The following is a 25,988-nucleotide window of genomic DNA, read 5'->3' as shown; positions in this document are numbered from 1 at the left end:
GAAAAAATAACATTCAAGTACATGCAGGGATTCTTTCATTTCAGAAAATGTTTATATTTAGTTCCAGAACTTATCAGATTTTCCAATCAAAGAAATTCCATGAGGTAAATGAATTATCTATCACTGTATTATTCAACACTTAGGTAAATCCGAAACCATCCAGCAAGACCCTGCAAGCATTGTTGTCTGGTTATCAAAATATTTTTTGAAAAAACCTCTCTTGTACCAAACCAAGCAAGATCCCTCTTTCAAATAATGACTAATCAACTTCAGTTTAAAAACAGAAAATTACAACAAGTGAATGTAACAAAGAGCTGATAAAACTCTTGTCCTGAAGCCCCCACGAAGAGTAAATCAGGTACTGCACCCATTACTCTTATGAGATGTATCAATAACGGTAATTTTATGACATTAATAATTACATAAATACACTACAACAAAAAGTAAGCTGGATGTCAAGGCAGTTTACCATCTCCAAAGAAGCCCAAGAAAGAAAATTCCAAGAATATATAAACAGAAATTAAGAGCAACTACATAAGTAACTAAATTTTCTTTTCATTTGTGTAATTTGGATGGCCAAATGTTTACGAGGTAAATTATTGAACACTGTAAATGGATGCATTACATTTTTTTTTTTTTTTTTTTTTTTCAAAAACAGACATAATGTCTTATGGGATAACAGCAATCAGTGATTTTATAATGTTACTTAAAATCCGTCTTGATTGCAAATTTTTTATTATTCATATGACCGGTTTCGGTTCATTCAGAACCATCTTCAGATCTGATATTTCAGTTACAGGAGTAACCCGTCCAAATCCAGCAACTTTCACATGCTACGTCACATGAAGATGGTTCTGAATGGACCGAAACCGGTCATATGAATAATAAAAAATTTGCAATCAAGACGGATTTTAAGTAACATTATAGGATGCATTACATACAAATAATGTTGCGCAAATTACAAAATAACTTCTAAGGGTTTATAACTCCACTGTGAAATATACAGTAAAAATGTTCTTAGAGAGGGACCTGTAGACAAAAGAATTAATTACCTTTAGTTGCACATTTAAGGAACAGTAGAAATAAATATATCTGACAGTTAATTCAGGTTGTGCTCAGCAGAATAGTTGAAAATATCCAGGAAGAATCCTTTACACAAAGAAGTTGTTTTTATTAACGTGTATCTTTTTAAAAACTCAAATATATGAAATGGATAGAAAGTCCTCAGAGGGACTTGTGTCACGAATAAAAACCGTCTGCAGTCACAAGTGCTCAACCATGTAGCTTTATATAGGTATGAACGCAGCTCCTGTTATGCTACATGTTTAGTTCTACATTTCCATTTCATAATTTTTCTTTGAATAAGAATTTTTTGTTCTCTTTTATTTTTTATTGTTAATCTGATTATGAAAAATAGGTACTTTTGTCTTTTGCCTGTACACTTTACATTCTGAATATGGCATATGTTCATTATTTGACATGATTTTTGTTAAACAGATATTACTTACAAAGAAACTAATAACAAGTTATTTATATATATATGTATGTATAATCTTGGTACAAATATTTTATCAACTGTACATATCATATTATTACAATTCACTGTTAAAAAACTGGGATTTGGTTTCTACATACAATCACTCTGGGAAAGTATCGAGTGACACAGACTGAAGAACTTCCTGCAATGGAAGCTGAGCCACTGTAAACACTCATCCAAAATATATCAATATAATGGCTCTTTATATATATTCTATGCATTTACTTCATTTCATAAAAACAAATGCATTAAAAACACCAATTTCAAACATCCACAGCGGTAGCATATCTGTATGTACATCAAAATAAGAATAATACCCAAAAAGGAATTAATTTCAGAACTGTGAGCTTTGAAAGTTACACCAGTTCAGTAAAGGCATGTAGCCCTTTTACCTTGGCTCTAATACTACAGTAAAATTCAAAATCATTAATTTAACAATGATATTAAGCATCCACAGCAAATATATAAGACAGAGAAATAACCAGCAAGGTAGCATGGAGTTTACTGTTTTCAATACTACAACCTCACATCTTGTGTTAAATACATCAATTTTAAGACTGATGTCATAACCACTTTCATCAATTATTCCCTCTGCATGTTAGCAGTGTGTGTGTGTGTGTGTGTGTGTGTGTGTGTGTGTTGCCTCAAGATCAGTAAATATATGACAAAAACTTTAAAAAAGATTTAATGTTTACTGTTGCCATCTTCTCTTAAATTTCAATAACTACAAATGTTTTCTTAGTTTTCTTTAAAATCCCTTAGCAACTATTACCTGAGGGGTTTATCACAATTTGATGTTCCATTTAATGAAAATTATTTATGTTAAAATAATGATTTCCCCATGTGAAAACAGTGTTTGCGAATGTGAACTCCATTCTCTCCTGCAAAAGACATGTCACATTCCAGTTATTATTTCCAATGCCTTCCAGTACTAATTTCATTGTGTTTATCCACTAAATGTTTACATACAGTCATTTAGTTTTGATTGTAACAGAAAGAAATTACATAGTTAAATGGCTCCTAAAACAAGAAAGTCTAAAACAAAATAACTGTATTCCTAGACTGAAACATGCCTACTAGTGCATGCTGTTTCAAGCAACAGTATACAGGAATTTTTATTTATTGTAAATTGATTGTTTGCTGACACAATACTCACTGCATATGAAAATATTTGAATACTCCTGTCACACTGCTCACCTAGTTTACTTCAGTTATCAGCAATCAGTTGTCTATAAACCAGATTGTATCTCATTAGATATGCCATATAAGCTGCATAACTTTCATTTTGTAATATTTTCACAGGTTAACTGAATGACTGTTAATTTTAACGTCAGCAAAACAGTATTTACACCAATAAAATTGTGCCTATCTTTGATTCTTATCTTATTCACATTCTTCGGCGAGACTTATCTCATGCTTGCAAATATCCACATCTTCACACAGATCATCACCAAGATGATGATACATTACATACAAAATCCAAATGCATTACTTCCAGAGCAGTTTTTGCGAGAATGTCACAACTTAGAAAAAAATTAAAATAAATGCGTTTCACTGAAAATTCATATGTGCTGATCAGTTTCTTCCAAAACTTGCGTTAAAAGTGTAAGGTCAAACCTTATACTAAAAGTACATACAAGGCAGATGCTCTGGCAGTATGCTGCCTGATGTGTATCCCTATAGACCACCATTGCTCGGTGGGCCTATGGGGCCGAGATCAGTACTCACAACGACGGGGCCGCCAACTCCCATTGCTGATGCTGTCTTCATAAAAAATTTCTCAAGTTTTGCAATTATATGCTTGCCATATGTGTATTTGCGAAGCGAGTTCAGATGTGGTCGAATTTTGTGCATAAGAACCTTGCGCTGTGCAGGTTCCGATACGTCAATCATCTTCTGTACAACATAGTTTGCATATTGGTCCTTCATCATAACGTGCAAAGCACTGCCAGAAAAGAAAAGAAAATACAGTATTTAAGAGTCTATTATACATATCTATTGTCTTTATATAATACGCCAATCTCTGAAATATACAGACTGTATTATCTATTGCTGATATCTAACAAATCTGCATGTGTAGTTATATGCATCCTAATAGTAAATGTTAAACTGATAAATGAGAAAAATATGCAACAACTCTCACTGAAATATGAAACCCATACTGACATTTGCAGAAAATTAAGTAATAATTGTGGTAATAAAATGCAAGCACACATTATTACAAATCACAGTCTTCCCATATCAACAAAATCTTCCATTCAAACTCATTTACCAGCAAACACTTTGTAATGACTTGACTGTGTTTTTAATCACACTGTTTACAATTTACTACAGTAGAGCAGAGGAAGTCCAGTTCAGCCAGTGATATCATGCTCGAGTTTTAGACTATGAAAGGCAATCCACCAGCTTTTGATTATATCTTATCACCATTATAACTATCCATATTCCCTTTCTGTTCACACTTTTATTGGAGCAGGTCAATATGAATGCTATCCCAACTTTTTTTTAAACTAATGTTAGGAGAGAAGGGGAGTCTGGATTTTAATCATGAATATGTTACATGGATTATCAAACATTTGACATTTTGGAGAAGAATAATTTACAAGGAGTGCATGACACTGGTTTCCGATTTTTAAAATTTTTGTACATGTACAAAGAAAATTAAGAAGGCTGGCAACTGAAGGCAAAGGGGAGAATAAGTTGCATTATACTATGGTACTACAAATTGCTGATGATATTCTGGAAATAGTGTGGAGTCCCAGTACAACTCAATGAAAAAAATCATACACCTCTAAATGAAGAAGAATCAATGGAAATGTTTATTAATAGAAGGAGGGAAACACTTCACTTCACACCAACCAAAATAAACAAACAGTATAATATTACAGAAAATGTGCTCTTACTGATAAAATGTCTGATAATTAAAATATTCATTCTTTATATACATATACATATGACAGTAAGGAGGATGGTTTTGTCCTCTACACAATTTACTGTACCTGTACACCAAAATAAACACAAGTTTCTTTTTATGGTGGTTGGCAGTAGTAAATGCACAAAGCAATCATATCACACTTTTAGTACTGCAACTATGGTGCCTGAGAAAAAAAAAACACACACACACACACATTTAACTGTAATGACAAAGATTATAACTCACTTTTCATTGAAGCTGCAGACTTCCTCTATCAGAACTGCACGCTCAGCTCTTGTAGCATGAGTGACACACTTTTCTACAACGTTGGAAGCAAACTTGTGTTGTGAAAGCACCAGCACCTTTCCCCTTACAGACAGGATAATCTGAGACTTGTCTTCTGGCTTCCCATGTTCTGGAATTTGAAGAAAAGCTCATAAAAGTTATGGTTTCAAAAATTATGAAAGAATCTCCATCAATGGAACCCACAGACGTAGTACTGTCAAAGATTAATTACCTACACTAACTGCCAAAAATTGTTACCTGCTGTGTACGATTATTTTACTGTGTAACTTTTTTGTGTCAACAGATTTCAGATTAAGTACTGTATGAGAGACAGTCCACAGAAGATGTCAATACATTTTAAAAAGATCTTTACATGCATATCCAGACAAATAGTGGTTATTTAGCACAAACTAAGTAAAGTAAGTGCTTAAAAGAATAATGAAAGGCAGATAATTTTTCACTATCTCCACTAGCTATGGTGAGTAGCAAGCTATCCTTTTCATATTACTGTCATCATTCCATCCTGGATTTTCGATTGTTTGATGATAATATTTCACTGTAATGCAAGGTCAGCCTGGGCGAACAAAAGACATGTAACACACTCATAGCCATAAATAAGGCGGGGATCCAAATCCAATATTAGAAAGTAAACACACAGCGAAGACATTTGGATGTAGACTGCTGAGGAAGTAAACCTCAACAACGCTGCAGTATTAAATATATCGTATTTGCCTGATTATAAGCCAACCCTCCCCCTCATTTTTACAGGGGCTCCTTGAGAAAAATATGTTCTGACTAATCAAAATTACAAACTTTTATGGACGTAAGGTATATGCCTAAAAAGTTAACAATGCATCTGTTCTTAAATTATGTCATTTATTCATTGTCTACATTTTGGTAATACAAGGAGAAATAAAATAAACAAAAAGAGATGGTTTACATGAATTTTTGTCTTCACGGTCTTTTTTGTTGATGTCGTCTGTGGTATCACTATTTTCCATCACCACCACCACCACCACCACCACCACCACCACCACCAATCATCACCATCCTAATAGCACAGCTGTGTTGTCACAAATATTTGGCTATTTCTTCCAAGTATGTTGCGATTTCTGAGGTTGTGGTTATGGAGGGAACTGAGAGCATTGCTCTTTTTTTTCCTTTTCTTTCTTAACACACAGCAGATCTCAAAACAAGACACAAGCATAACTGCCCAGATAAAGGAAAAAAAAGCAGTAACACATACAGGGGAACAATTCGTGAACTATACAAAAAACAAAATAAATAAATAAAAATAAATAAATAAAAAATAAAACATAAATTGGTTACAAACTAAAGCATGCACACACTTTATTCAACATGCAAAGTCATTATACGAGGGGGCACCCCAAAGTAACCGGAATCGTAATGCTGCACATAATGCAGTTGTAGTAGCAGGTTGTGCCGTCAGAGGGTTGTAGGAGCAGCTCGGCTGAGTCGTTCTGCCACGCAGCGTCACCCAACAGTGAGAAGTGTGGTTTTTTTGGCAGTTATTTGAGTGTGCGTACAGTGCAGACGTGACACGAGGAAATGGCTAGTTCTTATAAACAATGTGTGGCAGTGACTTTTTGTTTCTTGCTCAACAAGAACACAGCAGAAACTGTTGGGATGATTCAGACAGCCTACAAAGACCATGCTCTTAGTAAAACTCAAGTGTACGAATGGTTTTCTCGGTTTAAAAAGGGAGAAATGGTGGTTGAAGATCAGCCCCATTCCGATTGACCTTCAACTGCTTGAAGCAAAGACAACATTGACAAAATCCCTGATCTCATCAGTGAAGATCAACGCAGGACAATCGACCAACTCGAGAACTTGTCCGGGTTGTCCTGGAGCTCAATTCAGCGCACCTTGACCATCAATTTCTGGATGCGAAGAGTGGCAGCAAAATTCGTGCCGAAGCTTCTTACCAGAGATCAAAGGGATCGTCGCGTTCAAGCCTGCCTCAAAATGGACGACACATTCAAAGATGATGCACATTTTTTCAACAAAATCATTACAGGTGAAGAGTCATGGTGCTACGGGAAAGATCCAGAAAGTAAACAACAGTCATCACAATGGAAGTCACCTGGCTTACCCCAACCAGTGAAATCGAATGTGAAAACAATGTTGATCTGTTTTTTTTTTTTTTTTTTTTTTTTTTTTACATCAAAGGGATCATACACTGAATTTGTCCCTGAAAACCAGACAGTAAACCAACAATTCTATTTGGAAGTCATGAAACGGCTTCGCAGAAGTTTGTCGCGAAAACGTCCGGCTTTGTGGGGGCGTGTGGTTCCTGCGTCATGACAACGCTCCCGCGCACACGCCTCTCAGCGTTCTCCAGTTTTTGCCCACAACGAAGGCGACTACCTTGACCCACGTGCCCTATTCGCCGGATTTAGCACCCTTGGACTTCTTCCTATTCCCGAGGATGAAAAGAGACTTGAAAGTTGAGCGTTTTGCGGATGTGAAGGACGTAAAACGCAAAGTCATGAAAGTGCTAGCAGGTATCAAAGAGGATGAATTTAAAAGGTGCTTCGAACACTGGAATGAACATTTGGACAAGTGTATTAATGCTAATGGAGAGTACTTCGGAGGAGATTAAGGTTGTATTTGAAAATAATAAAGTATATGCTTTCTAGAAAGAAATTCCAACTATTTTTGGGTCCCCCCCTCGTATGTCATCTGGAGACTGACAGATGTAGTCACTGATGAGTATCTAAAGGTGGTATATTTTGGCCTGTTTCAATCTCACATTTCCTATGGTATATTGTTATGGGGACATTCTTGCTTTGTCAGTGAAATTCTGAAAATTCAAAGAAAAAAGCAATCAGAATAATGAGCAAAGTTAAGCCTAAGGAACACTGCCTCCCCTCTTTATCAAGCACATGATATTAACTGTTATGAATCTATACATCTACACAGCACTGCTTTATGTCAAAAGCAACTTTAATGAGTTCGAGACCAGAGAGAACATACATCCTCACAACACCAGAGGCAAACTGGACTTTGACACACCAAGACACAAACTCACAAAGACTGCAAACTCTCACAAAATAATGAGTTTAAAACTCCTCAATAAACTTCCAGCATCTGCTCGATCACTGACCAGTCATATTTTCAAACCTAAGATTTATGACTGGTTGCTCGAACACCCATTTCATAAGGTAACAGAATATTTTGAAATACTCACTGACATTAGTATATAAGAATATTCCTAAAAGAAGTGGAATTAAATTGTAAAAACTTTACTGTAAAGTTATTGTTAATTTATATTTAATGTTCAGACCTATTCTGCTGTAAGTGGTCAATGGTGAATAAACTGAATACTGAATTCCAGATATTCAGATTTAGATTGCGACATGTTCAATATGCCTGCCATCACTGGCGATGATGTGGTGCTGACAAATAGCAAAATTCTGCATGACCAGGTGAAGTGTCGGAACATCGATTCTGTCAATGACCTCCTGAAAGTCTGTTTTCGGCTCAGCAATGGTTTTGGGGTTATTGCTGTATACCTTGTCTTTAATAGAGCCCCATAAAAAGGAGACGCATGTGTTCAGATCTGAAGAATATGGCATCCCATAAAGATGCATGTCAGTGGCCTCTGGGTACCCCAGAGCCAGAATGCGGTCGCCGAAGTGCTCCCCCAGGACATCAAACACTCTCCTGTTTCGATCGAATCGAGCTTCATCTTGAATGAACTTGTCGACCTCAGGGTCACTTTGGATAATGGAATGGGGATGAAATAATCTTCCAGAAGCTTCAAATACCATTCGGTAGTCACCGTGTCATCAAGGAATATCACACCAGTTATTCCGTGACTGGACAATGGACACCACGCAGACACCTGTTAGGAACGAAGAGACTTCTTGATCGCAAAATGCGGATTCTCAGTCCCCCAAATGCACCAGTTTTTCTTATTGACAAACCCATCCAAATGAAAATAGGCTTCATCGCTAAAACAAACCATAGGGTGCATACTAATTCCCATCATGCACCACAGCCAACCATGCAGTCTGAACATCCTAACCCAAACCATTCAGAAGTTATGATTATTTTATTTCATGTAGTTCAATAACGATCACCCTGCACTTTGCTTTTGTAAAATGAATTTGCTTCACCACAGTTTCTTTCCCTTTGATTCACCTTTCTTTTCAATTACCTCCCTTTTTCTGTTTCCCCCATTCACTTACTCTCCATATCTAATGTCTCTCCCAATATTTTATTACACACTCTTCAAATTTTTTCACACCAATCTTATCTCGAAACTTTTTGGTCAAGTTTGTTTATATCCAAAAAGTCCACCCATACAGAAAGCAAGCTTCAAAAAATTTCGATTATCATCCTAAGTGTAACAAAAGAAGTAATTTCAACATTAATAGACTGGACTAAAAACAAGCTGTAGGTCACAATACTTGGAAGAAGAATGGAAAATCACTGGAGAATTTCGTTCATAAGAAATGGCTACCATGTCAAAGAAATGAACAGGGAGAACATCTTCAAAGATCTGGAGCTGCAGCGGAAAAACAAACAGCTAGTAAGAAAGTTTTCTCACCATTTATAAAAAATTGGCCAAGTGCGAGTAGGAAACTCACACTGAGGGTTCCATACAAACTTAATGACGTACATAGATAATTCATCCATTTTGGGAATTGAGAATTTTTCTGATTTTTGTCATCGATATCGATACTGGCAAGACATCGGTCCCAGATATTCCAAGACCGTATGAAAATCTCTACAGCAGTTTCCGAAACTAGCATACAAAAACAAGGGTGCATTGAACAGGTTTTACACCGGGAGTGGTTACAAGGGTAGGAGCCAGAGGGTAAGGAAGGTGGTTTGGGGATTTCATAAGGATGAACTAAGAGGTTACGAAGGTTAGGTGGACGGCGGAAAGACACTCTTGGTGTATATGTGTGTGTGTGTGTGCGCGCGAGTGTATACCTGTCCTGTTTTCCCCCTAAGGTAAGTCTTTCCACTCCCGGGATTGGAATGACTCCTTACCCTCTCCCTTGAAACCCACATCCTTTCGTCTTTCCCTCTCCTTCCCTCTTTCCTGACGAAGCAACCGTTGGTTGCGAAAGCTTGAATTTTGTGTGATGTTTGTGTGTCTATCGACCTGCCAGTGCTTTCGTTTGGTAAGTCACATCATCTTTGTTTTTACACGTCGATAGACACACAAACAAACACAAACATACACACAAAATTCAAGCTTTCGCAACAAACTGTTGCCTCATCAGGAAAGAGGGAAGGAGAGGAAAAGACGAAAGGATGTGGGTTTTAAGGGAGAGGGTAAGGGTCATTCCAATCCTGGGAGCGGAAAGACTTACCTTAGGGGGAAAAAAGGACGGGTATACATTCACACACACACACACACACACACACACACACACACACAGATATATATATATATATATATATATATATGATTTAACAATTTTCAGGTTTTTTCCCTTTATCTCTTTATCTGTTCTGTGAAACACTGGTTCTTGCCACATTTCGTGGTTCTAGGACAATTGGAAGTACCCTATAGGCTCTGATGAGTGAGTTTGTGAGTATCAATTATGTAACATAAATGGCTGTATCTTTTGATTGCACTGACTTAGAAGCTTAAATGTTTTACACCACCAAGGGACCGTATACCTTACTATGTGACGAATTTCAATTTGATCCATCTATCTGCTCCTGAGAAAAAGGTTTGTTAACTGTCGGACGAACAGATGGAAAACAAAGCAATCCTATAAGGTTTCTGTTTTTACTGATTGAGGTACGGGACCCTAAAAATGCTGATAGATTGCAGCAGCAGAGTACTATGAGGATACAGAACTAACATAATGTTTAAACTGACAAGAAAGGTGCTGGAGTATTTGAATACTGTAAGGGACCTACACAAGTTATGTGCCTTAAAAGTGATATAAAGCAAATAGCACCACATCTAATGCTGCACAAGCTCCCTAACACTTGAGTGCTATACAGTGATATCTTTATAACAAAGACAGTCAGTCCATATTGCAACAAATATTTATAAATTCTGGAAACTAAACCAACTCGTGGGACTGCTGTATGTAACAAAAGGAATCAGTTGAAACTTGCTTGTAAATAAATATTTGTTCTCATCTGGACTGAGTGTTTTTATTATAAACTGTTAAATACAATTGCGGTTGTTCCGGTATTACTCCAAAAATTATTATCTACGATCTTTGGTAAGGGTTGGATGATGTAAAGACTCAATTGCTGCACAGTTACTAACAAACAGTTTAGTAATTTCGGTAAGCTGAGCACATTTGGTCTGAAAATAATAAACTAGCTACATCTTCATTAAGTATGAGGGTATCTCCTATAGTAGGAGATAAAGTTAAGTAAAACAGTACACCTCCGATCAAGGGCAACACCCGGATCAGAATAAGAAAGAGACTGATGTCTACCTGTTCACAGTGCAACCACCATAGCAACAGCCAATCAGAGAATTGTTCCGTTCACTGTTGTCAAATCTCTCTGCTACTGCAAGTAGTGTCTACTGTAGTTAGTGTCTACTGTAGCCAGTTGTAGACGACGCTCGTGACTGGTAACATAAACAGTTGTGGTCCGTTTTGTTGTGTGCTTTGTTTCTCCATGTGGTGAGTTTATCTGGTGCTACAGAATATCTAAAGTTTGTCATGGAAGTGTGCAAAATACTGTGGCTGCTGAATGGAAAGTTCAGTGACCTCTTCATGTTTTGCATGGTCAGACACACGAGTTTGTGTGCTCAGTGTGGGAATATTGAGAAACAGAGAGACGATGGTGCAACTCCACTGCCTCTAACAAAGTTAGTCAAAAGAACAGCAGATACCTTGAAGATCCACAAAAATACTGTCATCAAAAGTTGTAAGGAGAAATACCGTGCAGAAGGGAAGAGCCTGGTTCATCCAAACAGTGGACACCCTGAAATAGGAGGACAGAACCACACGTAACAAACTTGGACTATTTTCAACAAGATGCTGTTCATCCACCACACATATGGATATTACTAGAGAAAAAAAAACATACAAATATAAAAAAACTGTGTGTTATTCTTCGCAAAGCAGAGTTATTCAGATGCAGCAAAGTGTCTTTGAATGGTTGTCAGAGCCTCAGTTTTCTGTGCACAAAAATTAATGGATGGGAAATTATAATGGAGAGAGGCTATAATGGAGAGAGGCTATAATGGAGAGAGGCTATAATGGAGAGAGGCTATAATGGAGAGAGGCTATAATGGAGAGAGGTGACATTGTAGCATGGCATTGTCTATTTAAGAACTATCATTAAAGCGCCATTTTAAGACAGTGTGTGGCTCAACGAAACCTAGGTAAGCACTGGTTATTCTGTTAGTAAAGAGTGTACAGACGATATCATATGTGGAAGTCCTGCTGTTCCAGTGGAAAAGGGTGCATTCTTGCATGCTGGAACTGCATATTGTTTCTTACCAAACTGTCTCCTCCTTTACAAATCAACAAAAACAAACAACTACCACGAGCAGATGAACCATGATAGTTTTCTAAAGTTGTTGAAGGCGCAGCTACTGGAAAACTTAAATCGGCTGTCTGTCACTGTAATGAATAATGCCCCAGACCATTCAGTTACAAAGGTAAAGTTCCAAAGATGGCAACGAAAAAAGCTGACATCGTTGAATGATTGAAATGCCACAATGTGAAAATTCAGGACAATTTATGTAAGGTAGAGCTCATGGAAACAGCGAAGAAAAATAAGGTACAGGTAGGTAAAGAACATGGTCACGGGGTTCTTAGGCTTCTACCATACCAGTGCCACTTTAACACCATCGAAATGATTTGGGCACAAATTAAAAATTACATGGCAACAAATAAAAAAATGAGAAGTTAATAAAAAAAAAAAAAAAACTTCGCTGTGGTAAAAATTCAACGATTGTTAGAGGAAGCACTGGCACAAATAAAGTCAGAGAAGTGGATAAACATATGCCACCAGAAATGTGTTGTTAAAGAAGCATGGAAAAGTGAAGTGAGTGCCGAGAGTAATATAGAAAATATAATTATAACCTTGGACAAGTCCGGTCAACCAGAACACATAACAACAGTGCCAAGGGAGAAAGTGATTCTGAGCGAACTGGCATTTACCCTTTGCCTTACTTTGTTTTTTTATTGTGTTTGCATTTTGTATTTTTGACTGAATGGTGGTGTACAGCAATTGCACAATAAATCTCATCTCATTATTAAGGAATACTCTTCTGCCCAAGTATGACACACTGCTTGCATGCTACAGCGACTGGTTAAGTATTCAAGCAGTTTATATTACTTTAGAGTTGTTCGTTATTGTATTTATATGAAAAATTCAGATCCATTTTAAAATTCCTTACGTTCCAAATACAACATCTGAACACGAGTCATTCTAATCATTGTAAAAACAATGCACTTCCTGTTGCTTTTGTCGATATATACAAATAATAGGAACACTGTGTCATTTTATACACGGGAGTGTGTTCGTTAAGACACAAGGATACAATAATCCCATAAAGCGAACTCAGTATCGCATATTTAAAAAGTGGTGCGAGAGGGTAGTTCACAGACAGCTGTTATTCCTACAGCCATAATGTGTGCACACGCACCAGCAAACCGACAACATTGCACCCTTCCACCCTCAACTACACTTCACTGTCAATCACTTTGTGTCAGCAAGGGTGTTAATACCAGCTGTGACAGCCCACATTCTGTAACAATGATCTTGTTTGAGATATTTATAAAAGACACTGAACGACTTAAGAATATTGGGCACAATTTCTGGTAATAAAATCTCCATGTTTTCACACCACCCCATTTGTTTCACAATAGTGACACTGAAATTCTGCCATAATCTTCCCTTAAGAAATTATGTATATATCACAAATTTTCAGAGAAATGTTAAATCAGTTGAAAATTCCAGAATTACTATTTTCACTCTACAGATATGTGTGCCAGCCCCCAACAGATTAAAACTGTGTGGAAAACTACGAAAGGTATGGTGGAAGTTGAGCTGAGAAGGTGTTGCAAGTTGTGCCTAGGCGGCTTTGTTGTTAAAGCAATTGCTAGCAAAAAGCAAAGCTTGCAGGTTCGTGTCCCAATTCAACCTCGGATTTAATCTGCAAGTAGTTTCAAACACCTATTTCTCTGTCACTTTTTGTATAAGCATACTTCATGTAGTAAACATGACCTAGCTTTCACTAACATGTTTAATCTAAACTTACAACACAACTGATATCAGCATTTTAATTCTGAAAAACCACACTAATTTAGAAGGATTATCCTGACTTCAAAAGATATCTCCCCACTGTCATGAGGAGTGGGAAGGAACAAAATGTAATGAAAGATGCAAGAGCATTAAATACAAACACTAAAATTTGACTCACCTAGAACATGTTGTATGACGTAATTCCCATACTGATCTTGAATTAATTGCTCTGTGTGCCGATGAAGCTCTTCTAAAATTGGTGCTGTCTGCTCTGGAGTACAATGCTCTAGAATGCGCTGTATCACACGACAACCATAGGGATGTGTTGATAGCGCAAACACCTATACGAAAGAGGAACACAGCTTAACATTATTTTTGAACTTGAATCAATTATAGTATATTTTATATGCTTCAAATGATTCAAGTGTGGGTCTTTTCTACAAGGTGGGGGGGGGGGGGGGAGGGGAGGGGGAATGGAAATCTCAATCATTATAAGACTTTTGATAGTTAACAGTACATACGAAATATTAAGTAGTGGCTTTTCAGTTTACATGTAATTGTGAAAGTGACAAATAGCTCTGAAGGAGAGCTATGAAAGCATGGCATTCCAGTGAAGTGCTACACAAATGTCTGTGACAGTGAACTAGCTAGACAATTGAAATTGCTAAATAAAATACATGAAGTAATTTACCTTCATTAATTTATTTTAATAAAAAAATTGTGAACGTAGTAACAAAGCAGCACCAAAGACCATGTGTAAACATACCTGTCCTGAAAATGCATTAATAATGAACTGAAGAGCATGGGGATCCACACATTCAATACATTTCTGTACAACATGATTGCCATTTTGGTCTTTGACACACTTCAACACATGTCCATCTAATTCACGAACAATTTCCTCCTGTTGTTCAGGAGAAATCGATTCCAAAGCTTTCTGGATTACGCGACAGCCATACATCTGTAGTGCAAGGGGCAAAACATGTCCCCGTACCTAAACAAAAATACTGAAATTTAATTTTTTTGTAATTATGGTAATAAGCACATGAACAAGGTCAAATAAATCTCATGTAATACTGAAAATTGTACACTACATTTTCCAGTGAAACTGGAGAAGCAACAATTACACTAAGTTGTTTTTACAACACATAGCAAAACACGACATCATTAAACTTTAAGATAACAATTACATTAGCAATAACAAGAATGGAGAGTGTTGGAGTATCTACAACCTATCTAAAATGTGAAATATTTACCTTTTGTGCTAAGGTGGTTTTTTGTTCTGGTGTTCCAAACTCAAAAAACTTTTGAATGACATAATTGCCAAATACATCTGTCATGAGATTATAGGCAGCAGCAAGAATTTCTGAAAATACCATTTGTTTTTCTGCTACTGTTGCTCTCTCAAGTTTCTGTTGAATGAATCTTGAACCATGTTGATCTTGAGAGAACTCTACAATGTGATTCACCAAATCACGCAGCTGAAGGCTTGGAAACCGGTTATTTCTGAAAATCACATGAACAAGGTTACCAGAGTATTTACAGTGCAATAGAAAGCAGCCTAGTACTCATTGAAAGCATTACGCACACATTCAAGACATTCAGAAAAATTAAAGAATCAGTTGAACAGCACCGATTTCAATCATATTTACACAGCAAGGGGAGAGGAGGAATTGGAAGATGGACCATCTGAGCCTTTTTTATTCTCCCTCAGTTTTTTTCATTGTGTACACTATGCTTCATGATTTTTGATTTAGATTTTATGTGGGCCATTAAAGACTGGCTATAAGTCTTCTTTGTAAATCTAATATGGGATGACATACACCAACCCATATGAGTTCCACAATTCCTGTAGTGCAGAGACATATAGACTCCTGTCGTAAACCGAGCGAGGTGGCGCAGTGGTTAGACACTGGACTCGCATTCGGGAGGACGACGGTTCAATCCCGCGTCCGGCCATCCTGATTTAGGTTTTCCGTGATTTCCCTAAATCGCTCCAGGCAAATGCCGGGATGGTTCCTTTCAAAGGGCACGGCCGACTTCCTTCCCCGTCCTTCCCTAATCCGATGAGACCGATGACCTCGCTGTCTGGTCTCCTTCCCCAAACCAACCAACCAACCAACTCCTGTCGTAATTACTAAAGGATAGTGGCTTGGAGCACTTCACACATATATAACTCCTCCCATCCTTTCAATCCCTGTTAAGTTAAAATTAGTGATACTCATTCAATACCAGGTATCAACTGCAACACAGCACAGAAAACATTTTCACTGCAGGACTACCATGTTGTAATTTTAAGTACTAAATAAGGATGGACACAAATGTGGAAAGAATTGTTGGTTTGCAACTACATTCTATGTAGTTTCTTTTGAACCGCATTTAGCACGCAAGATAGAAGTAACGTAACATAACATTTAAACAATGGAAAATCCAGGATGGAATGTAACAATATCTGAGAAGAAAAATTACTACTCACCATATAGCAGAGATGCTGAGTCGCGGTAGGCACAACAAAGAGATTCACACAATTATAGCTTTCGGCCATTAAGGCCTTTGTCAGCAGTAGACGCGCCAGTAGACGCGCGCGGTGCGCGCGCGCACACACACACACACACACACACACACACACACACACACACACACACACATCACGTTTCAGTTCTCTGAGACTGCAGATGTGTGTGCAAGTTGCGTTTGCGTAAGTGTGTGTGTGTGTGTGTGTGTGTGTGTGTGTGTGTGTGTGTGTGTGTGTGTGTGTGTGTGTGTGTCCTTAATGGCCGAAAGCTATAATCGTGTGAATCTTTTTGTTGTGCCTCTCGCGGCTCCGCATCTCTGCTATATGGTGAGTAGCAACTTTCCTTCTCTGGTAACATAACATTTAGTATTAAATGTGTCCCCAGGTATAAGATTGTCCACAAATGTAGTACCATCTCTAATGATGTTAAACACTGTGCACAATACTTCCCCAACAGATGTTAGTAATCCTTTTTTGTTGTACGAGTACACAATGAGTATATTTGTTTCGGCTTTTTGTGAAACAATACAAATATTTTCTATCAACTTTGACTAATGTAGAAAAGAATCACCTTAGCTTGAAACTGTTTCAGAAGCTTTTCACAATATGTTTTTGGCATCCACATTTGATGAAATATGAGCCCAGAGTGTACTTACTTGACAACAAATTTGTTGAAGAATAGATTGTCTCTATATCACCAATACTTTACTATGGCCTCCACAGTGATTCTATGCAGTTCACAATTATTAATTATCTAGTATAGCTACATACATTGGAGACCTGATTACAGAAAACATTTTTTTTTGGAATAGTGATAAACTGAGTTTTCAATGAATCACTTGACTTTTACTCAGAAGTAAAATATTCTTTCCAATGTATAAAAACACAAACCAATATCCTTATTTGAAAAAGTTACTAGGTTTTAAACACAAACTATTTAATTTTGTGTGTTCTGCTGTTCATTTGTATACAAATTATTTCCAGAAATTTGTTTAATTTATACAAAAAACTATCATATTTCATTCCTTTTATACTAGGAAACTGGCACGATTGGAGGAAGTGCAATATGGGAAGCAAGAAGCAGCGCCAGTCTTAGACTAATCGCAAGATGGTAATGATAAACTTTATAGAACTGGTTAATAATGATAAACCCAAAACAGTAATACAGATGTCAAGGGAAAACAGTGTTTGGAAACCAGCAACAGTATCATTTTTATAGCTTTATTTAATAATTAAACATTACCTCAAAATAGTGATATCAAATACTCTGTTTTTGAACACTAAAAAAAATATGAATTAGAAAATACAGTCACTATTGAAAAATTTGAAGATGAGCTTAATGTAGTGAAACTACCCTTTCCTCTACTGTAAAAGTGAAATTCCATTATTTTTGTGAATACAAGAGAATTTGCAACAACTTATGAAATATATTTATTTTCAAAATAATTGGAAAAAAAACTTTGATATGAGCTTGTGACAGTAGTTTATTGTTTTCATTGACAGTGCTGCTTGCCTTTGACAACTGTCTCAGTTAGGACAGAAGCAGCAACAATAGCCTCTCAGCTGTAATAGAAGCAGCAACGACTCAAAGTTCTGTATTGATGAAACAGTGTCCTGAGTATGTGCCTGGTCTTGTCACATCTTTCAAGGACATTGTTTTGTGATGCAGAGCTGATGCTGACTAGTAGAACGGTATTACTGCTGCAGCAAGGTTCGCAGTATAGGACAAAAGTGCTCTAATTTCCTTAGTCGTCTCCAGTGTCTTATGATATGATCCAAAATCTTAAGGATCTGTTCTCAAAAGTGCTCAAACTTTAAATGCAATTTTCACATTTCGTGTCTGTTCTATTTTTTTCTGTGAAATGTCCCTATATAAAACTTTTAGGAGCCATGTCTCGCCAGATTAGCTTGGTAACATACACCAAACTCAGTTAACAACTCTGCAGAAGATGCAATGTCACATTATCAACTGCAACAGTTCACAAACATGACTCAACACTACATCAAATGAACAGATGGAGACACACAACTGGCTTCAACATAGTAGGGATGTTAACTGATCTACTGGATTTAGCTACTTCAAACACACTGGGAAATAATCAAGAACACACACACACACACACACACACACACACACACACACACACACACACACAGAGAGAGAGAGAGAGAGAGAGAGAGAGAGAGAGAGAGAGAGAGAGAGACTGGACTGCAAGTAAGTCAAAATAAACATTAAAACTAATTAAGTACTTACCAACAGAACATCATAAGGTATAAGGTATCATATCAATGTGATAATACAAATAATTAATTAATATTTTGTTAAGTAGATTTGGCAGGCTGAGTGAAAAACAGTAATAACTTATACTGCCCAATACCAGTATATAGCAAATACAAGTATTGAAGTCTGATATATCAGGGAAATATATTTATATTGTCAATATACCAATAGTACAATATCAATTTACGAATATCGACATTATTTCCAGAAGATATTGATACATTGTTGTCTGCTCTACCCACAGCAGCTACACAAACATGCCCATGAAGTTACTTATTGAATCTTACAACCTTCTGCAAATTTTTTTACATCACTGACACACACACCCTTAAATAGAGTTTCTTCTTTTCACTGTACTTGACAATCCCTTTCAAATATCAAAAATTTTAATTTTATTGCACAGCATTATATTTATGAAATACTTATTGCCAGCTTTTGCATTATGCTGTTAGTAGGTGATGCTCAGCATCACAGTGGGAATGCAATTCTCATGAAGAATCCTCTGGCATTTCTATTGCACACAATGTATTCTCATTTGTTTTCCATAACAAAGTCTCAATCAATCTTCATAACTCTTCCAATTATGTACCTTTTAATAGATACGCATCTCTCAGATGTTATTTTTTATATGGTATAACGTTCGGTATATGCTGTAATACAATTTGTGGAAAAGTAGTAAACAATTTAACTCTCAACATTTTACTCTCCATATACGAGAATCTTTTAACAAGTATCGAAATTAAAAAATATAATTGTTGTAATGTTCGAAGAATTAGTTTCTCTCCCGAAAGAAATGTCAGACACACATGACAAATCTCATGAGTTATTTGCATCTCAAGGTTTAACCCTTTCGCGGGCCATGGGAGATATACTTCCAACTAAACGTATTTCTTTACAGCATTTAAAAAAATGTGTGTTCCCATTTCTGTACGCTCCTGACATCTAGTAGCAGTCTGCTGCACCAGCTGTAGTTTCTGTTTGTTGTAAAATATAGCCTTCAGGACTGTGGGAAGCATATAATCCACCAAACAACAGTGTTTTAATGGTTATTGGGAAGTATGGTTACCACCAGTGTAGTTTCTGGAAGTGGCTTGGGAAGTATACTTACCACAAAATTAACCCATCATTTGTGGTTCTTGGGAAGCATACTTACCACCAACTTAAGGTATCCCGAAGCTTGCGGGAATATGTTTTACAACCTCTGTCTATACTGACATCGTGTGGTAGTACACACTGCACCAGGTGTATGAAAAGTGCTACAACAATTAGTTTCTGTTTGTCGTGGGATCACTACAGTTGTCGGAACACATTCCATCGCTTCTGCAATATACATTATGGTGACCTGTATCAGCTTATACTTTCATTGCACGATGAAGTTTCAGGACTGTTTTCACACCTTTGTAAGTAAACTTTAATACCAGGAACAAATATTCTTTTTTATGCATAATGGCAACACGTTAACAGCAAACAGAAGGGAAGTGGGAAATCCATTTACCACCAGTTTTTTTTAATACCTCACAAAGGTGCTGTGGTGATAGTTTTCGGTCCTGAATCACAAAAATATAAGTATCAAAACGGTCCTAAATCACAAAAATATACGTATCAAAAAATAAATATATTTATTGTTGACTACATTTCTAATAGGATAGCAAAAAAAGTTATCTTCGCTGAGTTGCACCCAAGAAAGTGTTAAAAAGTTGCTAGTTGAATGAGTTGTTAAAATGTACTGCATTCTTAAGTCCTATTCACATAGTTTCCCTTTAACCCTATAGAGATTGCATCCAAGAAAATAGGACACATTCTGAACATTAGAAGTCATTAAATTTTAAGAAGTTTTCAAAATAATACCTAAAATCTTCCAGGAGACGACTGCGACCAGGTGGTTTGTCAACACCAGGGGTGACACCTGCTGCTCCCCTGTTACTTGAACCCAATTTTGTGAAGAGCGAATTTGTTGATCCAAATACTCCATTAGCAGCTAACCCAGCAACACCAACTCCATTGCGGAACTTGGCAGCTTCTGCTCCTGGTGCCGCAGACAACACACCACGGCCAGTTCCTACACCTAGTGTTCCCAACTGGAGGCTTCCAGAACTTCCTCCAAGAGTAGGTGGGGGTGTCAAAGATCCCGATGTAAGACCAAGAGGACTTGGAGAGGCGGTCACTGTACCTGAGACAGATAAAAATCATTAATGCAGATTTTAAGTAATTAGAAAAGTATTAGTTATTAACAGAATAAGAAGTTACTAACAAATACAATAACAGTGCGAAGAGACACCAAAATTCCATTTATTGTAAATTAAAGATGGAGGGTTTCGGGTGGAAAGAGCGACAACAAGGAGTAAGGAAGAGGGGGGGGGGGGGGGGGGGCAGAGGATCTGTGAGAGGGCTGAGAGGGAGTTGGAAAGAAGGGTGTGTGTGTGTGTGTGTGTGTGTGTGTGTGTGTGTGTGTGTGTGTGTGTGTGTGTGTGGAGGGGGGGATAGAAGGAGTTCTTGATTGTAGTCTGCCCTGTCAAATCTGTGTCTTCTTCAATGTTTTCTCCTGCTCATACATTAATGCCAGTGCTTCATAGTTCTTTGAACAATGTGGCTGATTTATATGCTTCAACAGACCACCCAAGTACAATATTCTAAATATAAATTTACAACATATCTATGATAGTTAAGCTATAATTTTACTGGAAAACAATTCACATAATAATGTCACATTATACTTGACTTTCTGTATGCAGAATTCATTTAAAAAACATAATTTACCTGATAGCGTAGATGCTGAGTCACAGAAAGACACAACAAAAAGACTGTCAGGAAGTTACTCACAGTCTCTGACAGCTGGAGCCAGACAAGTCTCTCTCTCTCTCTCTCTCTCTCTCTCTCTCTCTCCTCTCTCTCTCTCTCTCTGCGTGTGTGTGTGTGTGTGTGCGTGTGTGTGTGTGTGTGTGTGTTTTTGACAAAGGCCTTGTCAGCTGGAAGCTAACTTCCTGGCAATCTTTTTGTTGTGTCTTTCTGCGATTCACCATCTCCGCTATATGGTGAGTGGTAACTATCCTTTTCATTATACTGTTAAATTCCATCCTGTATTTTCTATTTTCTATTGTTTGATAGTTTACCCGATTCCTTTTACAAATGTGTTTGCTGTATGTCTACATAATTATAATCATCAGTAAAAATTTCAAAGTATCTAAACTCAATGACATTTGCTCTTATAATAACCAGTGTTATATGATTTGGATTATGTGTGTTCTTGTGTTTAGAATGGAGACATGGAGTAATATGTTTTGCCCAATGCAGTAGTTGCTACAAGACAAGGGTCAGTTACTTCCAATTTCCATCACTGTGAAAATTACAATTCATATCACACACACACTCAAGTGTGTATTTTCATGGAATGTGATCTTCCATATATGTCTGGAGATCATACGAAGAAAACCATAAAGTTCCCATAAATTTATTTCCCCAGTTTATTCCCCCACTACCAAGTCAGAAATATTAAATAGTAATTTTTTATGTAAGTGGAGAAATATAAACGGATTGAGTGCCAAATAGGAGGAACAAAGTTAGAACAGGTGGACGGTTTCAAGTACTTAGGATGCATATTCTCACAGGATGGCAACATAGTGAAAGAACTGGAAGCGAGGTGTAGCAAGGCTAATGCAGTGAGCGCTCAGCTACGATCTACTCTCTTCTGCAAGAAGGAAGTCAGTACCAAGACTAAGTTATCTGTGCACCGTTCAATCTTTCGACCAACTTTGTTGTATGGAAGCGAAAGCTGGGTGGATTCAGGTTGCCTTATCAATATGGTTGAGGTTACGGATATGAAAGTAGCTAGGATGATTGCAGGTACTAGTAGATGGGAACAATGGTAGGAGGGTGTCCACAATGAGGAAATCAAAGAAAAACTGGGAATGAACTCTATAGATGTAGCAGTCAGGGCGAACAGGCTTAGATGGTGGGGTCATGTTACACGCATGGGAGAAGCAAGGTTACCCAAGAGACTCATGGGTTCGGCAGTAGAGGGTAGGAGGAGTCGGGGCAGACCAAGGAGAAGGTACCTGGATTCGGTTAAGAATGATTTTGAAGTAATAGGTTTAACATCAGAAGAGGCACCAATGTTAGCACTGAATAGGGGATCATGGAGGAATTTTATAAGGGGGGCTATGCTCCAGACTGAACACTGAAAGGCATAATCAGTCTTAAATGATGATGATGATGATGAGTGCCAATGAGTCCATAACATTATTGTTAAAGTTGTAAAACTTTTGAACTAGAGCTTGTTGTTAGACCACAAATGTAGGAAAGCAGCAATAAATGACACAAAACACAAGCCTACAGAAATGCTTACAATAACTTTTATGATAAATGTATTCAAAGCATGCCAACAAAATATTACATCAAACTGATTGAAAAGAAGATTACATGCTGCGCAACTTTGAGCTACTTTTAACATGCACCGTATATTACATACATTAGAACAGTAGCAGTAATAGAAGATATTATCAGTAAGAGCTTAGGAAAGTCAAGTTTTGAAATTAAAAACAGAAATCCATATACAAGCATATTCAACAGGGTGACCAAAAAGTTTCTCTTCCAAGGCCGTACAGTGCAGCATCAGTACGCATATTTGGCAAAATCACAGTGACCACCTAGTAGTAAGTACCACTGATGTACCAGGTTGAAAATACACATTTGGTAAAACACCACGTACTGCTGCAAGAAAATCCATAACTGCCTGCGGCACAAATTCGACCAACAGGAATTGTCGATCCTTCAAGGCCTTTTTCTTAAGTGCCCAAAGACATGATAACTGCATGGAGATCTATAGGTTGGATGCTCAAGTGTCTCCCACTTGAGATGGCACAACTTCTGTTTTATGAAATTTGCAATACAGGGACATGCTTTATCATGAAGCAGCAGCGCCTCTTGTCACAATTTTCAACAACAGTGTTTTTCGCAGACATGCTGCCCCCATACATATTCTTCATTCTCCGACAGGTGTCTACTGGTGTTTGGCCTTCTGCAGCCAAGAAAAGAATAGCAGCATGTTGTTCCTTTTTGGATATATTTGATAATAACATTACTATAGTTCAAATTTCTGCATTTACTGCTCACATTTGGGAAGACACAAATGCCACACTAATCCTGTTGCCTAAATGTTGGTACTCGTACACCCACATTGGAGTCACACTATGCTGAATGTATGCAACAGCAATTCCCTCAAATGGAAACTTTCTGGTCACCTCTTATACATTTATTATTAACAGAGTGAGTTGTCATGTTGTTTTATCAATATCACTTAGTTCATTTCTTTAAGCGCCTCTTCTCCACTCCATGCTTTACCTTCTTAAATGAAATATTATTCCAGTGAATAACAAGAATGTGAGCAAGTACAGACTGGAATAACAGTTCATTTCAATCACACCACCTATAGCTACACAATTACTCTGAAGTTCACACTAAAGTGTGAAACGGTTTATTAAACCAACTAAATGCCCATTCCATTCGTTCCTTCCACCCGTAATGTGAGAAATGAAAAGAAATTTGGTAAACGCTTGGTACTTTGTGAGTCATTATTAAATGTAACGGCTTAGTGTTTGACATCATCACAGTCTGCTACAGGTGACCTGCAATACTGGCCTGAAATGTTTTTGACTGCTTCCCGTACTTTCCGGAAGCTGCAGTTTAAGCAGTCTAATAGTATTTTGTCGTTCCCTTTCTTGCTCTCTAAAATTGCAACTGCATGATGTCATGGCCTGTGAGGTTCTTTGTGGATGGCTGGCATTTGAACCAACATCAAGACATGCCTCTGGCCTTAATTACAGAAAACAATTGATACTCTGCCATGGGACACACTTCATCTTAATGAAGTTTCAAGACGATTTTACAAATGCTTAACTCTTTGAGCTCCTGTCATTTCTGCTGCAAACTACAATTTCATTCATTTTGTTTTTAAGAATGAGTGCATTTACCATGAAACAGCCAACACCAGTAAATACCTGTTTCAGCACTTCTGTAGAAATGATATTTTCACACTAAAAGCACTGGTACTTCAAAACAAAATGAATAAAATGGTGATTTGAGGCATAATCCACTGGGGCTCAAAGGGTTAAGTGGTATGGCGGTTTTCCGCACAATTCTCTACATGATCAAGTAAGTAAACAATCCTGTCCCAAACTGAAATATGGAATGAGACATGATAACCTTTTCTTTTACCCCTCCTCATCTCAACCATCACAGTTTGGTCTGTAATGGAGTCTTTCCTCTCACTGCTAGAAATCTGTATTGTGGAAGTTAGCCTTGCAATAATAAGCCTAGAAAGGAAGCCAATTTGTCACAAACAAGTACATTATGATACTTATTTGTAAAATTCTTTGCTTGCTTTATCAAAGAAGGGTGTAGACATACAATCCACAATAGTCAATGTTGACTTTAAAGCAGCTCTGTAAGGTGCAGTTGCTTCTATGGTGCCCTGCAATGTTATGTACTTATTTTGTCTGAAGCTCTTAATCCTCAACATGGTATATGTACAACTGATACAAAAGTTTGTCTATCTATATTCCAAGGTTTATACTAATCATGAGTCCGAAATAAAATATCTCAAAGGAAGGACCTGCCAACAACTTTCAAAAGAAATAATTCCTGAATTAAGCCCGAGGCTGTAATTGGGAAGATGGAACTTTCATTGAATCATTATTTTTACTGTATATAATTACTACACTAACAGTTGCTATATGTAATGAAGCATAATTTTGAGTTTCTGGGGATTTATTTTGAAGATTTAAAAAAATGCTGATAATGGAATTCAGACCAGTGATTCAAAGAAATTTAAGTGAACAGAAAAGTAACAACATACAGAAATTCCATGTAAAAATTCTCGCCTTTGTGGGTTAAAAGATTACTCAATTCTAGAATCCTGTTGAAGTGGACTCTCTCCCCAACTGACACTGGCAACCATAGAAAAGAAGAAAATAAAAAATTGGTGGGCTTTCTGGAAATTTGAAAGTAATTAACCAATTCTAAAGCTACTTCACAAAGTGAATGCACATGAAATAGTTAATAAATCTGCGATTTTCCAGGATTTAGTGATATTGGTGCATCATTGTACTCTGTTGTAAATAATATGCTCAAGCAGAAGTGGCAGAAAATAATCAACTCGTATTAAAAATAAAATTTAACTACAGACACTGTAATGTATCTGGGGTTTGCCACACAACCAATGATCTATTACCCAATAACACATGAT

General features: G+C 37.2%; 1 protein-coding gene across 5 annotated transcripts in view; it reads right to left on the bottom strand.

The window, feature by feature from the left end:
- Window positions 1-802: 802 nt before the first annotated feature.
- Window positions 803-25,988, bottom strand: part of LOC124776586 (pumilio homolog 2) — a 592,179-nt gene continuing 566,993 nt past the window's right edge. For all 5 annotated transcript variants that reach the window (XM_047251637.1, XM_047251640.1, XM_047251639.1 and 2 more), the window contains 6 exons: window positions 20,597-20,918; window positions 15,209-15,458; window positions 14,719-14,946; window positions 14,131-14,293; window positions 4,698-4,866; window positions 803-3,482 (listed from right to left, as the gene is read on the bottom strand). In XM_047251637.1, the coding sequence (XP_047107593.1) occupies window positions 3,215-3,482; window positions 4,698-4,866; window positions 14,131-14,293; window positions 14,719-14,946; window positions 15,209-15,458; window positions 20,597-20,918 (1,400 nt within the window). In that variant the 3' untranslated portion in view covers window positions 803-3,214. The remainder of the gene's footprint in view (window positions 3,483-4,697; window positions 4,867-14,130; window positions 14,294-14,718; window positions 14,947-15,208; window positions 15,459-20,596; window positions 20,919-25,988) is intronic.

The sequence above is a fragment of the Schistocerca piceifrons genome, chromosome 2 (assembly GCF_021461385.2).
Source record: "Schistocerca piceifrons isolate TAMUIC-IGC-003096 chromosome 2, iqSchPice1.1, whole genome shotgun sequence".
Lineage (NCBI taxonomy): Eukaryota > Metazoa > Arthropoda > Insecta > Orthoptera > Acrididae > Schistocerca > Schistocerca piceifrons.
This window is presented reverse-complemented; position numbering and strand designations above follow the sequence as displayed.